This window comes from Lemur catta, chromosome 17 (assembly GCF_020740605.2).
Source record: "Lemur catta isolate mLemCat1 chromosome 17, mLemCat1.pri, whole genome shotgun sequence".
Classification (NCBI taxonomy): domain Eukaryota; kingdom Metazoa; phylum Chordata; class Mammalia; order Primates; family Lemuridae; genus Lemur; species Lemur catta.
The window spans coordinates 32148981-32166304 of record NC_059144.1 but is presented as its reverse complement, the minus strand read 5'-3'; the positions used below and the strand labels follow the sequence as shown (position 1 = coordinate 32166304).

Genomic DNA, 17324 nt, shown 5'->3' with positions numbered 1-17324 from the left:
ACAAGCTCCCAAGGGATGCCCACGCTGCTGGTCCATGGGTCACACTTTGAGGGCAGGGAACAAGAAGATACTGAGAAGCAGATGAAGCAGGTCTAAAAAGCTACTAATGAAAAGCTAGTCCATGTGGATGGCATAGGTAGGGAGAAGGTAGTACAAACCCCTATGTGGTGGCCATGGCGGTAAATGGACAATAGTCTCTGCTTTGCTTTCAGCCCCTTGAAGATACACATTAGTAAACAGAACAAAAAATTTCACAGAGGGAATAAAGGTATTTACAAGCCGAGCTAGCATGACTTTTGGTAATATAAATGGGATTTATTTTTTCCTGTTACCTATTCTAATTGGTAAATGCTGGTATATATGTGTCTATTGGTTTTTGCTTTGCTGATTGTTTCTCTGGTTACCTTGCTAACCTCTCTTATTAATTCAAAGAGTTTTTCAGTTGATCATTTTTAATATCAGGGTGGACAATCAACATCTGCAAATGACACTAGGGCTTTGTCCTTTCTGGAGTTCGCAGGGCTTGTTTATTTTTCCTTGTCTTATTGCATGATCCAGGGCTCCCAGTGCAATGCTGACTACTGGCTTGTTGAGACTATGTGGCTAAGACGTTCTGAAAATGTTTAGGTCTAATCTTTTGGAGTCATAGACCCTTACATTCCAATGTCTGTTCCTTTCTTGAGTGAGCTCTCTATGTCTCCTTTTGTTATGAGTTTTGAAGTTGCTCTGCCTAAGGGATGTTTTCGTTTTTGGAGAGATAAAAGGGGCAAAAGTACGACTCAAAAAAAGGGGAGGCAAGGAGCTGGCAGGATGTTCTCTAGGTTTGGCAAAGCTTCTTCAAGGAGACATTCAATTGTTTTTCTAGTCCTTTCAGTTGAGTTCACGAGGATAGAAAAGGAAGAAATTCAGGGCAGACACTTTGATTAAAAATAAAGGCTGTAAACTTTCCTACACTATCTGATAGTCTCTGTGACCTAAAGAAATCCAGAACCACACTGATTCCATCAGTACTTCCTTACTGTTAATGAGAAGCCAAATAGAAGGAAACATAAAAAACAAATGAATATTATCATCCACAGTAATAATGATGGATAAAAACTTGCCAAATAATACGTATTTTAAGAAAGAATTTGGATGGCAGAGCAAGAAAGTATGGGTGATCATTTTTTTTCCTAAATTAAATGTTATGTCTTATAAGAATTACAACGGTGATTACTGGGTAGGCCAGTAAAAACAATCCATAAAAGGAAATGCGTTAGGTAAGAGCCTGCGAATGCTGGGCCACAATTGTTGCTTCATTGGAACAGAAATGCGGTATGAAGGTCTCTGTAATGCTTAAGAGAGGCTGGTGCTGGCTTCATCCCAAAGTGCACAAGAGGCCTTATTTTAGGAAGTGGCAAGTTGATGATGTGGTAGATTTTCTCCTTTCCACTAACCCGTCTTTCCTCTTTAGCAGAAAGCAGGATTCCTGCCCATCTCACCAAACTTAAGATGATCAATGACCCAAAGTGCATGAAGAAGCTGAGGGAAATAAAACAAAACAAACAAACAAACAAAAAAAAAACCCACAAAAGGCAGAAGAGGGGGAGGGGTTATAGAAACATAGCAAGGCAATTTAACTTCTGGGCAACTGTGGTATAAGAATGTGGATAATATCTGGGTAAAGATTATGAACATAGTATTCGCATGACTAAAAACTAGTGGAGTGGAAAAACTTGAAATGTCTTCAAGTAAAATAAATATTGCATTGTACTGAAGGGATTATTTAAAAGTAAAGGCATCTGTCGGATCCACGGAGTACCTTCTCTTTCTCATCAGTGCAGTTGGACTTCAGTTAACAGTGTTTCTAAAGGACAACCTTTATAAATTGGAAGCCACTGAATCCTCACAAGGAAAGAAAAGAGAAGACCTTTGGCAAAGATGTGATTTGTTTCTACAAGTGGCAAATTACAGTCTGCCTTTTTGTCTTTTCTTAAGGCAATACCACTTGCCTGGCAGGATGCTGTCTTTTCTAATGTTTTCTCTTTTTATGGTAGAGTGATTAACTTATTTTGAAACAAAAATATATGATTCATTCCTCACTTAAACTCTTATTATCGTGTTAGAAAAGGAGTGAATTTTCCTTTTTGGATTCACAAGAATCTCGATGGGTTTCACACTAAAGAGAAAACACTTTTTTTGGTGTGTGTAAAGGAAAAAGAAGTTCATTTTAGTTGTAATAAAAGTTGCGACCTTTACGTGTTCTAAAATATTTTTCTCTTGTGCTTAAGCAAATTCTCTCAACCAATTTTGGTTGTTAAGTGAATCATATTCTAAAATTAGGTCCAAGCTTTTTATAAAAATAAAAAGTAAAAATTTAACCTGCAATCCAATGTAGCCTAATACTCACTATATTTTCACCCAGGAACTCAAATGTTTTTGCTCCTTGTCAAAATATTCTATTTGAACCTACATATTTTTCTTACATGCAATCCATTAAAAGACAAAAATAAAGATTTCCAGTCCATGCAAAGGTATGAGATAAAGTTAGCAATGGAGAATCCAACTACAGTGTGGTCAAACTCAATCCATTCTCTTTCTATTTAAAGAGATCAATAGGAAAAAAAAAGTACCTTAAATATCATCTTGCAAAAACATGGACACATTTAATTAAATGAATACATTATAACACTCACACATACACAGAACCAGAGCTACATATCACAGCCAGAAACCAACGAAAAGCGGTGTGCAAAGCCAACGTGGAGGAAGCACATGAACACACAGGGCGGCAGCTGATTTTTGCACCTGGTAAAGCCATAATGGAAAGATCAGCAGGTCAGAAGCAAAGCAAATAAGGGCATATGATGCGGGCATGCAATGAGGAGACCGGAGGAGGCAAGCCACTGCACACAGACTTTATGGAGTTAATGTATGAAAAAGCTTACTTCATTTAGAAAGCTCACTAATTGGTCTACCGTTAAATAATCAGTTTTGTCTCCATTGCTGAAAAGAAATTTATTAGAAAAAGTAAGTTTTTGTATATGACGCTACAGTAGGTACGATTTACATGTTGACATTTGTTGATGATAATTCTAAACTTATTTTCTAACCCTGAAGTAGTGGTGAATTCTTAAAATGGCCAGAGACTGTTCATAAGGCGGGGCGCGGGGAAAAAAACAACAACAACAACAATAAAGGAAAGAAAACACTCCCACTAGGTCACAGAAAATGTCTGCAATTCTTTAGCATTATCGAAAGACATTATTTCAAAAACAACATGTAAGTCATCCATTTGAAATAACTGGAGTGAATGGACTTTTCCAACAACATACTAACATTCCAAATTGGATCTAGTTAGTTCACATAATGGGTTAATACCTAAAGGAGCAGGTTAAAATTGTAGGTAGTTAGTAAAGCCAATGCAAGGGGGGAAAAAGTTCCAGGTGCTGCAATTAATTTATGTAAAAGTTTCTCAAAAACTCAGAGTGAACTTTTACACTGATGAACTAAGGGGTGAAAATGTAACCCTGACTAGATATTCCTAGACACTACCAACATGCTATATTAAAATATAATAAAAATGTTTAAAAAATCTAAAAGGACAATGATAGTATTTATAGGATGCTTTCTCATAAAAGGAACTTACATTTTTTTAAACAGATCTTCTATATCTGTCCGAGGACAAATTTTCTGTGTCAGTTCATAGAACTTTTCATAAGTAAATGCTGCAGGCTCAATTTCATCATTCTGTGAACAATAAAATGTGTGTCATGAATTGCAGAACCTTTTTTTCTCTTTGGAGGGTGAGAAGCTCAGGGATGACCACCTGAAATCCCAGGGCCTCCATCTCAGATTCTTGCTCACAGAAGCCAGAACTTGTGTGTGCAAACATCTGGCCACGGCTGGGCTTGCTCGGAGAAACACCCCAAGGAACACATATAGAGAAACATTCCCTTCATTTTCCCTTGAGAGAGAAAAGTTCCCTGCCTACAGGATGCTGAATAAATCAAGCCCCATGTTTAATTATACTTATTTTGTGCATTTTTGCAAGACCACATAAAGGGGCTTAGGATAACCAGAGCAGATTTTCCTCTCATACTGAAATTTATATTTCAAATGAGACTTGCTAAAGCGGTAACAGGCTTAAATCTTTCTTGCAGTCAATAAATTAATTTCAATTATTTGAAATCTGAAGGGCCATGAATACAAATGGCTTGTGTGGGGAGAGACGCTCCATAAACTATCACACAGCCATCGTGGAGAACTGAATTTATTTGTTAATTATTCATGCTGGCTCCGTGCCTGGTTGAGGCAGTGTGGATGGGCTTCTCTCAAATAAGAACTGCGTAAAAGAGCAGTCTGTCTTTCATTTCCTTTTCTTAATAAAACTGACAAAACCATTTTGAAGGAAACTATTTGAATTTTAAAACATTTAGGTTAAAATGCCCAGAAAACACAAGGAAGAAAGGAAGGAAGGGAAGGAAGGAGGGAGGACGAAGAGAAAATGAACTATACTGTATGTCATAAAATCTAATTCTGAATCTGAGATCAGTTTCATACAAATCATCCAGCTTATTACATATGAGAACATAAATAAACAAGATGGTTTTAGAACCACATTATCAAGTTAATGAATACCTTTCCACTGGGAAGACCCAACTCCTTTAACGCTTGAAAGATCACCTTTTCTGTTTTCCCTGATGCAAAAGTTCTAGTAATACTAGGGTGGAAAAGAAAGAGAGAAATTCAAGTTATTGTTCATTCAAGTTATTGTTTTCTCTGATGCAAAATCCAAGTCATACTAGGGATGGCGGGACTGGGGGAAAAGGAAAAGAAGAATAAAATTACTTCTCATTTGCAGGTGTTTTTGTTCCACCCAAACCAGCTCTTCCATGTCTCTCTGGCTCTGGGAGCTGGTTAGGTTAGCGAAGCCACTTGACCCTAAGGCCAACAGTCTCCCTAGGTGCTTGTAAGGACAAGGGGCATTGTGAAGGATACACATTGTTGGACAAAGACAGTGACAGCTTTTGATCCTACCAAATTACCTGCTTAGGAAAAAGGAATGTGGTAGATGAAGCAGTAGCCCTGGCACAAAACCTCACGTTGACGATATCTGGGTTTGGGGAAAAGTAGGAGCCCCTCAGCCCATGCCTGTGAACACCTCTATCCTGCTTCCCACACTTAATGACAGTACACACATGTCACCAGACATATTTTGTCTTTGTTTTCAAGCTAAGCACCCTGGAGCCACTCTGAAATGTCAGCTGCCTCAAGGATCAGGGACTTTATTATGAAAGCTATAGGTTGGCACAGTGGAGCTGGGGAACAACAATACAATGTTTCAGTGGCATCTTGGCACTACCCCAATACATGGTGTTTTTGAATAGCCTTTTAACTAGCACAGTGAGCGCCAGGCTAATCAAATGGATAGCACCTTAATGTGCACCTTTATTCCTGGTGGTGATAAAAGTAGGAAAGAGACTCCCTTTTACAAATGCATTGGTGACACTCAGAATGGAAACTATCTAGGAGAGGACTTGATACCTTGGAACCCCACACTTAGCTGTGAGCTGTGCCTTAGCCACCAAAGGGAGCCTTCATTCACTCCCCGACTGGAAGCCCAGGCAAATTCATTACCAAATAAATGGGACCTGATTAAAGTTAAAAGCTTCTGCACAGCTAAGTAAATAATTGACAGAGCAACTAGACAATCTACAGAATGGGAGAAAATATTCGCAAGCTTTACATCTGATACAGGGCTAATAACAAGAATCTACAAAGGACTCAAACAAATCAGCAAGAAAAAAAAAAAACCAACCTCATTAAAAAGTAGTCAAAAGATATGAAAGCTTTTCAAAAGAAGATAGACAAATGGCTGATAAACATGAAAAAATGCTCGTCACTAATTATCAGGGAAATGCAAATTAAAACAACAATGAGATATCACCTTACCCCAGTTAGAATGGCTTTTATTAAAAAGTCCAAAAACAATAGATGCTGGCGTGGATGCAGAGAGAAAGGAACACTTACACACTGTTGGTGAGACTGCAAATTAGTATAACCTTTATGGAAAACAGTATGGAGATTCCTCAAGGAACTAAAAGTAGACCTACCATTTGATCCAGCAATCGCACTACTAGTTATTTACCCAAAGGAAAAGCAGTTATTTTATCAAAAAAACACCTGCACCTAAATGTTTATTGCAGCACGATTCACAATTGCAAAGATGTGGAATCAACCCAAGTGCCCATCAATTCATAGGTGGATTAACAAAATGTGGTAAATGTATACTATGGAATACCACTAAGCCATCAAAAGGATGAATTAATGCCTTTTGCAACAATGTGGATGGAACTGGAGACCATTCTCCTAAGTGAAACATCTAAAGAATGGAAGAACAAACACCACATGTACTCTTATTAAATTGGAACTAAGTGATGAGCACACATGTGCACGAAGGGAAGTAAACCTCAGAGGAAATCAAGCAGGCGGGAGCAGGGAGAAGAGGTGGGCAAAAACCTATCTAACAGGTACAATGAACACTATCTGGGTGATGGGCACACTTACAGTTGTGACTTGAGCATTACAAAAGTGATCCATGTAACTAAAAACATTTGTACCCCTGTAATATTTTGAAATAAAAAACAAAAACAAAAAAATAAATGCACTCTAAATTCAGAAATCCAGGCTTGACCTCAAGAGAGCCTACTTTTTTCTGTGAAGCTCGGATTTGGAATGCTTTCCTTGTGAGCACGAGAGGATTTTTAACAGCATCTCATGCCCAACCTTTTCATACTTCCTGCCATTCATGAGAAGTGGAAGGCAGGCCCTAAGCGTCAGCACTGCCAGCCAGTTAATCTTGAGTGGGAGAAGCACCGCTTCAGCTGCAGAGTATGACGTCCCCAAATAGGCTGAGAAGTAGTAGCTTTAGGTAAATGAATTATTATATGTTCATTCAAAGCTTTACTGTTTCATGGTAGATCCAAGAATACTTCAAGAAGTACATTTTTAAGAGTTCTTGAGACAGTTGTATTCAAACATAAGGAGGCCTCTGAATTCTCTTTAACAAATCTACAGGCATGACAGAGAGTATGTGTGTGACATCAATAAACTGGTTAAAAGATTCCTTGTGGAGAGGGTGCACTGTCGATATTTTCTCATTTCTCGAGAGTTTGTGCAATTTTTATACATTGAATTAGGGTCAGATGCAATTTATCTGATCTTTTTAATAGGGGAAAGTAGCTATTCAGGATGTCTTTTTTTTCGAAAAAGTACACGTTAATGTAAGAACTATAGACCCCAGCAGGATCTGGCACTTGTAATCAGGAGGAAAATCTTGGCATAGCAATCTCAGGGTATTCCAGCTAACTGGAGCCTCTGTCGGGTTTAGATAGGCCTGGTATGAGGAAATAAAAACTGATTGCCACGGTCACGAACACAGCAGGTTGGGAGACTGAGCCTTTCCGGTGAGACAGAACTTGGGTGCTGGTGGGAATGGAAGGGTATATAAGAATTGAATTTTTTGGCTAGGGTTTGGCCTGGTGCCAAGAAATAGTAAGTAGAACAAGGACGTCTCAGTGGGGAAGGAGAGAGGAGGAGGGTGAGGGCAGATAATATGGCTGCATTTCATGGTACATGGAGTATTCATGAAGGGACTATGATTTATTCAACTCTTTATATATAGGCCCACGCCCAAAGAGTTCAGCTTAGTGCTCGATAACTAACAGGTACTCAATGCGTTTTTGTTGAGTCAAAATAAACCACCACCCCTTCCACAAAAGAAATGCTACAAAAGCCAATACCCTTGAGTTGTGTCCAGTCCTATTAGAGTCCTGGTTAAACTCTGTAGTCCGGGGGACTTTGCAGGTGATTCAGATAGCAATGATCCTAGAAACTGAGGGAGTCCCACTCTTTGCTTGCCTGCACGGGGTCTGCAGTCTACTCAATGGTCTTAACATCATTGTCTGAAATGGTCAGAGAGGACCCTTGAAGTGAAGGAAAGGTCTACTGACCCAGCAGAATCAGACCCTCCCTATAGGCTGCCGGGCCTTCAGGACGTGGGTGGATTATGCTGGAGTCGGGCTGCCATGACCATACCTGAAGCTCACAGCCTTCTTCCACACAACCGTCTCCTCTGGGATCTCCTCCAGCCAATCCCCACAACTGTTGTCTGGCTACCAACTTCCCAACTCTCTAGCCATTGATTTCCACCCCAGGTTACAAGGGGTGAGAGATGGCTAAACAAAAGACTTATTTTCAAAGTTTTGGTCTGAGTGGGAGGATAAACTGAGTGTGGATTTGTGAGTTTGAATGAAAGGAAGACTACATGAGATTATATACATACCATAGAAAAGAGCAGAAGGAGACAAGGAGTGAGACTTTCTTCATGTGTCATTCTTGCAACTTCCTGGATATTAAATTTTGGTGTAATGCTAAAGAGCAGGGGCCATTCCCAATCTACGTGAGTGATTATGAAGCCACATCCCTTTTAACATTATGCACACTACACAAATAGTTTCCATTTTAAAACATCCAGAATGTTAGTGATGAAATGACATTTTAAAAGTGTTTACTCTTCATATCCATTAAAACATTCAGAACAATTTCCACCTAACCACTGGCAGCTCGTCCACCAGGAGAGTTATCCACGTTTTATGGCTTGGTATCAATTCTCCATCAACTCTAATAAACTGTCCCCAAATCACAGATGTCTTGTGTCAAACATCTGTTAATACTGGCAAGCCCCAAGGAGTCCACATCACAGAGAGCTAAGAAGATGCCAAAATATCTAGGCTATTTCTACAAAAAAGGTGGTAATAATTTTGTACATGAACATGCTAGATAAAGATCACTGGAATCAGAAAAGGTGTGTATGACAACGCTTGGTTGGTAGGATAGACACAACGGAAACCAGAACTGCTAGTTAGAAGTGCTCTGATCATAATCTATGTGTTTCTACTTTGTCCATTTCCTGACCCTTATCTTGGAAGAACAATCAGGATAGTAAAGCACGTAAAAAACAGATCCAACTTACATTTCTGTTCTTCACACTGCTATCTGTGCTCTCAAAAGTCTGGACTTACTCCTTCAATACTGATTTTAAACAAAAATGCAGTAGTTGCAGGATGCTGGGATACATTAATTGTCCTGCTATTACTCAACTAAGCAAAATGTTTTAAATAAAATAAGGATAAGTGTAAAGTATCTTTGCCAACCACCATAGTCAAGAGTGGTTGATTTTTTTTTTAAACTCCCCATGGAGACATAAAATTGACTGCTAGTATAATAAATTATTAAATAGAAGCAGAGAATCCTACATATAGATTTGTAAAGACCACAACAAAGGCATGAGCTCTGTGACTCGGTAAGCCCTCAATGAAAGGGCAAAGAAAAAATACTGCCCAAGGTCTTCTTCATGATTTTCATGCTTTATATTCTTTCATAGATATTTCAGTCACGTCATGGATACTTGTGTTCATGACTGTCATAATACATGGAATTAAGAAAAATGGTAACTTCTGTGATAATTCTGTTAAGTGTGCAAAGAGCGAACATCAAGGGAGTATGGAGATACTCTCACATGGCTGCAGAATGAAGTGTCTGGGCAGGGAGGGAGGCAAAGAAGAGTTAGAAGTGGCCAGGAGTGACCAGTGCACCACTGCTCAATGCATCTACTCAGATGCTATGCACTTGGTGGCCTGTTCATCTCCTCCCTGAGAGATCGGCGCTAAGATAGGATTCTGCCCAGTTGTTCCGGCTTTTTTTGTTGCTACTTGTCAGTTTGCTTCTTTGCTAAAGTGGGATCCAGAGAAGTTGTCAACATGAACCTGCGTCTGGAGAATCCTAGAAGGATGGGTTGGTACCTGGGGAACCCATGTTTGATTCAGGTTGTGGGCTCAGGTTCACAAATCTAAATTTGCTCCTTGGCTCCATGTGAACAGCAGGTGCTCTGAGGCCAAGCCCAGCTTCTGGAATTTCCTCGAATGCTTAACACAAACATCAACCAAAAAGATACTGGAGAGTTTGCTGAAGAATTCCCATTACTACCGTGTCAAGAGTTTCCAGCAGTACCCAGAGACCATTAACAAACCCTAACACCTGAAAGGCAGTGAGAAGCCAAAAAGAGGGATGCGTGGAGAACCCTCAGAGAACTCTCCCTCTGTGTAAGTACGAAAGAACACACATGGAGGATGTATCTGGTTCATGTTCTCTTCGTGCTTTACTCCACCCAAGCCTTACTTCCCCTTTGTTCTTTGTCACTGTTACCTGGGGCAGGGCAAGGGAGGAAGCGAACGCTCTGAAGAGTGTGTGGTGTCAGTTACAGCACACCTAGAGATTGAGCAGCAAGAAGCAAAAGAAGGAGCCCCACCCACCCCGAGCACCAGAGGGGCAGCAAAGCCCAGAATGAGAAGGCACCAACCAGGGCTAACACACTTCCCGCCACGGCTCGTACGCTGCTACATGAATTGCACGATAGAAACTTCTTTAAGTTTAGCTAATCGTTGCTCAGGCTAAGTATGTAAAAGAAACTTAAATCCTAAAAACCCACCTATTAGAAGATTAGCAAAAATAAATGCTACATTTTCAGATAATCTTTAAATTATCAAAGTACCTAGTTTGCTACCTACTTTGGGGAAAAAATGCAGCTTTACTGCCATAAATTATTTCTACACACTGAATATAGCATTTCACAAAGTAATTCAAACTAGAATTCCAGAAATATCTTTAAGGCAATTAACACACAAACACTTGTAAAGGGCTCTCTGGTTTGGTATCATGAATGGATACCATTCCAGGGCACAGATAACAGACAGGAATGATTTACTTACCTCCTAACTGGAATTTTACCATTTGTGTTGGTCATGAACGCCAGTTTCATCCAGCTAGAAAACAGCAACAACATTGCTTTAATGTTTCTTAGGGGGAACAGCTTCAATTCAGTTAAGAATTTTAAAAGAAAGTTCATTCAAACAAAGAACATTTATTCTGACAATCAGAGACAATTATGTACTATGAGATGAATTTAGGGTTGTCAGACTTAGCAAATAAAAAATAGGACTCTCAGTTAAATTTGAATTTCAGATTAACAACAAATAACTTTTTACTATAAGTATGTTTCGAATATTGCACAGGAGATATATATATACACACACACACTAAAATATTGTTACTTATCTAAAATTCAGATTTAACTGGGAACCCTCTAGTTTACCTGGCGAATCTAGATGAATTAGAACACTGGATGTTTGTACTGAGCAAAACACACTGTCAGTGCTTATTGATTGCTCTTTAATAACGTATTAAGGTGGTAGGAAATGCAAATGCACAGTGACACCAGCCAGCCTTGTGTTGAGTACTATGGGGACTCATCACTTCCAGCTCCCAGAGCTGCAAGGTACCACTCGCATGGGCACCTTCCTTAATTTCCAACGGTAAGAGTAGTTCATCAGCTCAAACTGATGGTGAACAATTCCTTGCTTCCCCCAGGCTTTCAGGGTCCTAGAACATGGAGACCTAGAACATTTATCTGTACTTCAGAGCTAAACTGCTCTTAGCTAATGACTCGCATTCTCACTTGTTTTTAGTCAATAATATTCTAACAGTCTGCAAAACATGATGATTTGGTACATTTTCTATCTTAAATTTCCTAGAAGCACAAGTGACTACTTATGAAGGGGACATTTTCGGGATGAAGGGAGTGAGGGAAGCAGATTCGGCAGGGAAAAGAGTTAAGCAAAGTTGTGGTCTCAGCTGCAGGTTAGCTTAAGCTCATGTGATTTGCACCAGAACTGGTGGCAAGAAGAACACCCTTTTCTTTACTCTGTTTCAGCCTGTCATTGGCTGTGGGCTGCCCCCCAGGAGGTGGGAGAATTATAATCTCCTGGGCACGGAGGGTCCCCTTCAGCAGAAGGCAATGCTCCGGGAAGAGGGCAGGTCTGAGCCCCTGGTGAGCCCCTCACAGCAGCTGGTGGCTGGGTGAACCTCAGCTCCACAAAGGGATCTGGGCAGGACACTGTAAGATCTGGTGTCCAGGTGCAGATATTTGGGTCGCTCAGGTATAAGGGAGCTTCGATCCTTTGGGACTATCCGTGCCTGAAGTCATAACATCAAAATATCCACTGGTTTTCTCTTTAAGAAAACATGCCACAGCAACTGCAGAGGAAAGGGAGAAGCAACCGTACAACAAATAGAAATATATAAGACTAAATAACCTCCTTCCACTAAGAGGATGCAAGGAAAATTCTAGGGATACCATGAAATCTAAGATAACTAGTATTGAATAAAGAATGACTGGGAGGCAGGCACTGGGCTAGGTGCTTTCCAATTGCATCTGCATGGTGATTTTGAGTCACAGAAGAAGACAGTCAGGCACAATGCTAAGCATTTGCCATGGTGAAGCTCAGATTTATAGCCCAGAGCCCACACTCGTAAGCACAGCCAAGTGACCAGGAGGTAAGAAATGAAATCCATTGTCAAGTGGGGACAATGAATCACACTCCTGGTGTTGGGGCTTGGTTTTGAGAGATGCAGGCTTATCCCTACAATTTCTCCATATGGTTCCCTCTGACACCTCAAAACTGCCTGCCAATAGCCCTGTGAAGGCAGGTGGCCCTACACCTTCATGGATCACTGCTTTTCAAACAGGCTGATGTCTGACTTTGGCTAGGATTTCTACTTGGGTAATTTTCATGTCACCATAAAAGGTTTACTTGGGTGGGCTTATAATCTACCATTGTAGTACTCCTCTGGATGTGAGATACAGTAAGCTGGGGTGATTCCTTCTTATATAGGAAAAATAAAGAAATTCAGAAAGTACCTTTGGAACCTTAATTGAATCCCTGATTGATTGAATTTTAGAACGACATTCAGAAATACTTTTGGATCTCTGATTGTGCGCTACACAGGGAACCCTGTGCTTGGTGCCAAGACTTCCTTTTTTACCCTAGCCATGTGGCTTCTCTTGGCCACACTTCCCATTTCTCAGTTTTAAGCAATGGAGGCTCGATCTACCCCAGTGCCCAGTTATGGACCCAGGCACGCAGAGCTACCCAACAGATGACTCAGTCTGGGAACACAAAACACAGTGATCACAACCCATAGAACAGCGGGCGACTGAGGTTCCAGCATCTTCTGACCATCAACCACTGCCTTCACAGAGGTTTCAGGCTGTAGGTTGATCATGCATGCCCTGCCAAGTGGTATGAAGAGTACAGGTGTGTGTTGGTCAACTCCTCCAAGGTCAGGGGCATGGAATTTTGGCAGGCCGGAGTTTGCCTGAACATATACTCAGCCTTCATCTCCTAATCTGACCATTTGCTCGAGAGCTGTTAAGAACAAAGAGTAATGCAAACAAAACTCACTGTTTCTTGAGGCATGTCATTGGACTGACGTTGTTGGCCCTGAAGTTGTGTATAATTGATCTCAAGCCTTCCACCCATTGCTGAAAGAGACAGAAAAAATGTTCTTGGTGAGCAAATCTGCTGGAGCCAAACATGGTTGTTTTTACTAGATAGACTGTAACCATTTTGTGTCATAAAAACATAAGCTTTTCTTCCTTGCACATGGCCACCAACATTTTGCATGCTCGTATTTTATTCTTTAATAAACAGCTTTCACTCTGTCCATGAAGGTATGTGCCATCTATAGTGCCATTACACACTGGGCTGCCACAAAGGAATGGTGCCCACTGATTGACTTGTTAAGCTTTCTATCTGCAGCCTGTTTAAGTATAAGCCCCTTTTCAGATGCTGGCTATCTTAGTTTTATTTCTAACCAACGTTATACAACACATAATCACATATTTAGCTATTCCCATTTTAGAGGACGAATGCATAAGGGTTCATCAATTTTATTACATGAGTCTTTCAATCTAAGAATTTGTTGCATATCTCACCTTTCTGTGTTTTCCAGCAAAGCCTTAAAAAGTAAAATGCTCCATGACTGCCAGGGTACCCAGAGCAAACAGCGATGTGCTCACATAATTTCTGTATAAGGACTTGGACCTCAGTTGCAGTTCATACCATCACTCCATGGATTTACAAGGAAAAGTGAAGAAAAAGACTGTGCCTGCAGTAATGGAATCTGGGTCTCTAAAAGGGCATTTGCTAGAAAAGGCTAGCCCACAAATTAAGGCCAACTCTGCCCTTGGGTCCAATAACTGATGCCAATGAATGCCATAAAAAAATCATGCCCTTGGCAAAATGCTTGGTAGCAAATTGATACTGTGGGTTCAACCGCCCACACGTAAGCTGATTCCTTACCATCTTAGGTTTATAGCCTGTTTAGATTTACGGCTCAGTGCAGAGGAAGGGAAAATATTGTGGAATAGACAGAGATATAGACGTAAACTCTATCTGCATCGTCCAATATGGTAGCCACTAGCTATATGTGGTTATTTGCATTTAAATTTAATAAACATAAAATTCAGTGTTTCAGTTGCATTAGTCACATCTCAAGCACTCAAAGTCAGCACAGGGCTGATGGCTACCATATTGCACAGGACAGATAGAGAATATTTTCATCCTCACAGAAGTGTCTTTGGGATATCACTGCTCAGTATTAAGAGATTTTAAATGGTCAAACAATTTAATCTCTGCAATGGCCAGAGGTGACTGGACTCTAACAGTGTTTTTTTGATTTGATTTGCTTTTTTTTATTTAATATTTCTGTTGTGCAACCACGATAAACATCCATCTCCATAACCCTCTCCGTCTTGCAAACCTGAAGCTCTGTACCCATTAAACAATAACTCCCCATTCCCCCTCCTCTCAGCCTTTGGTAACCACCATCCTACTTTCTGTCTCTATGATTTTGACTACTCTAGGTACCTAATGTAAGTGGAGTCATACAGGATTTGTCCTTTTGTGCCTGGCTCATTTCACTTAGCACAATGTCTTCAAGGTTCATACATGCAGTGGTATGTGCCAGAATTTCCTGTCTTCTAAAGGCTAAATAATATTCCACTGTATGTTTATTCATTCATCTCTGATGAACCCGTGGGTTCCTTATATTCCTTGGCTATTGTGAATAATAATGCTACTATGAACACTGGTATACAAATAACTTGAGTTCCTGCTTTCAATTATTATGGATAAACACTAGGAAGTGGAATTGCTAGATCATAAGGCAATTCTATTTTTAATTTTTGGAGGAACCACCATACTGTTTTCCATGGCAGCTGTAGCATTTGACATTCCCACCAATGGTGCACAAGAGTTCCAGTTTTTCTACATCCTCACCAACACTTAGTACTTTCTGAATTTTTTGAGAGTAGCCATTATAATGCGTGTGAACTTAACAGTTTTTACTGCCTCTGGTCATACCTAACAGCTTTCTGAGGGAAGACAGGAACTACGAAGGTAAATTTTCTTTTACAAAGAGCAAAGGCCATTTTCTGAGAACTGTAAATAGCATCGAAAACCTCGGCAAGCATAACCGGAGGAGGAGGAAGAAATGGAACAGTAGCATTAAAGAAATGCCTCGACTACTTTTCATCGTTAGACCTCGCTTCCTCTGTCAGGCTAAAAATATGGACCGTCACTCCTTGGGGACTATCAAATATCCTGTTATTGGCCTAACAAACCACAGGCCCACACAGAGTTTCCCAAGAACAGACAGAAAAAGCACAAATAAATTGGTTGGCATTAACTGGGAAGCATTTTCTCAACCTGAAGGCATATTACATCTTCCAGAACACAAAACAAAGTTCATAGTTTCCAAGGGCAAAAAAGGAGACAATTTCTGAGACTGGCTTTGTCTAATCATTCTAATTTAGTTGTTTCTGGAAACAAATTACAGAGATGGTGAGCTTTGAAGAAGCTCAAACAACTTTCAACCATCTTTTGAAAATACAACACTGCTGAAGATTTTTATTTGTGATGAAAATGTCACTGACAGTGACTTTTGAGGTCACCACTCCAGGGACAGGGCCCATGCTCTAGTTAGTGGGAGATGTCACCAGAACACTCAGAAGCCCTGAAGGGCACTACAAGGGGAGGTTGCTGCTTCTTTCTCTTGCAATGATGAAAGTGAGGTCGAGGGCCTTGACCCAGGTCAAGGAGCAGCTGGCACAGGGCAGAGGGGCAGTAAGAGCTCCGCGATCAGCCACTCACATCGGGGATACTGTCACCCAGTGGCTTCCCTCCATGTGGAAAAGGTCCCTTCAGAACCTTTCTTCTAGCTGTTCAGGTAAATTACCCTAAGCATAATAACGCCAAAGGACTGTAGGAACAAAATGCTTCTTTGTCTTGTTTTGGTGTTGTTTTTTAACATAAAATAGATGAAAATGCCAGCAGGTGTCAGTAGAGTCTCAGTGTTTCCTTGAAAAGTTATCCCCATAGTGTACTAGATGCCCACCAACTTCTTTGACCATTTCCAGATTAATAGAAACAATAAACGATGACTTAGATATTCCTTTGAATTGCTGAAAATCAGCTTGTATGAGAGTGATCTGCATAATGCCCCAGGAGGCATCTCCAAGGCTTTTGAGCACACACATTGGCTTGATGGCAACATGCTTGTGAGACGACTCCTATTTACGCCGGCCGCCTTCCTTCTGGTCCCATCTCGAGTGGACAAGTGCAGCCTGCGTGCCAGGGAACCAGACCACAGGAGGGGCATAGGTTCTGATGTCCAGATTGGCATGGTTTCCCCGCTTCCCCAGCATGTTGTTACTGTTCTTCCATTTTTTAATCTTTCAATATTTTCCAACTTCTCCTAAATTTACTTAAAGCTTAAAAGGGTCGGGAAAAGATCCTTCAAGAAACTCTTAAGGGCTTGTGCTAAATCATTTGGAGGCAGGGAAAAGAACACGAGCTGCCTCTAATTCTCTCCTGGGAACTTCTGACCTCTCCTCTGGGACTCCTTAAACTTATTTTCACCATGCAGGCACTGCCCAGCTTCCAGCAAGGGTTTGGACCTTACTCTTATTTGTCACGTTTGCCCCTAGAACACTAGAACTGTCATAGACAAAAATAATCCCCTTTTTATGCAAAAATGTACAGAGACAAAGCTATAACAAAACAAAACAAAAAAAATATATGAACTTACACTGAGTATATATCTCACTTTTCTCCTTTAAGAACACTGGTTAGTTGTTGTTTTTTTTTTCCTGGTTATGAAAGCAATATTTAAATGCCCTTTGTAGGAAAATGTAAAGCAAAGACATATGCAACAAAAAGTAAACATCACTCCAGATCTCATTACTCACATTATGACATAGCCACCAACATTTTGCTAGTGGCTCTTTTAAACTTTTTCTATACACAAATAGGTTTGTCATCGTAAGATAATGAGTACTGTTATTATATAGTCAACACTACTTCAGGCAGAATTGTTGTTCA

General features: G+C 40.4%; 1 protein-coding gene across 2 annotated transcripts in view; it reads right to left on the bottom strand.

Moving 5' to 3' along the window:
- PLCB4 (phospholipase C beta 4) overlaps positions 1–17324 on the bottom strand; it is a 316073-nt gene that overhangs the window by 79723 nt on the left and 219026 nt on the right. For both annotated transcript variants that reach the window (XM_045528104.1, XM_045528105.1), the window contains exons 7-11: positions 13344–13423; positions 10812–10865; positions 4621–4702; positions 3629–3729; positions 2928–2985 (exon numbers count right to left, since the gene is read on the bottom strand). In XM_045528104.1, coding sequence (XP_045384060.1) covers positions 2928–2985; positions 3629–3729; positions 4621–4702; positions 10812–10865; positions 13344–13423 — 375 coding nt within the window. The remainder of the gene's footprint in view (positions 1–2927; positions 2986–3628; positions 3730–4620; positions 4703–10811; positions 10866–13343; positions 13424–17324) is intronic.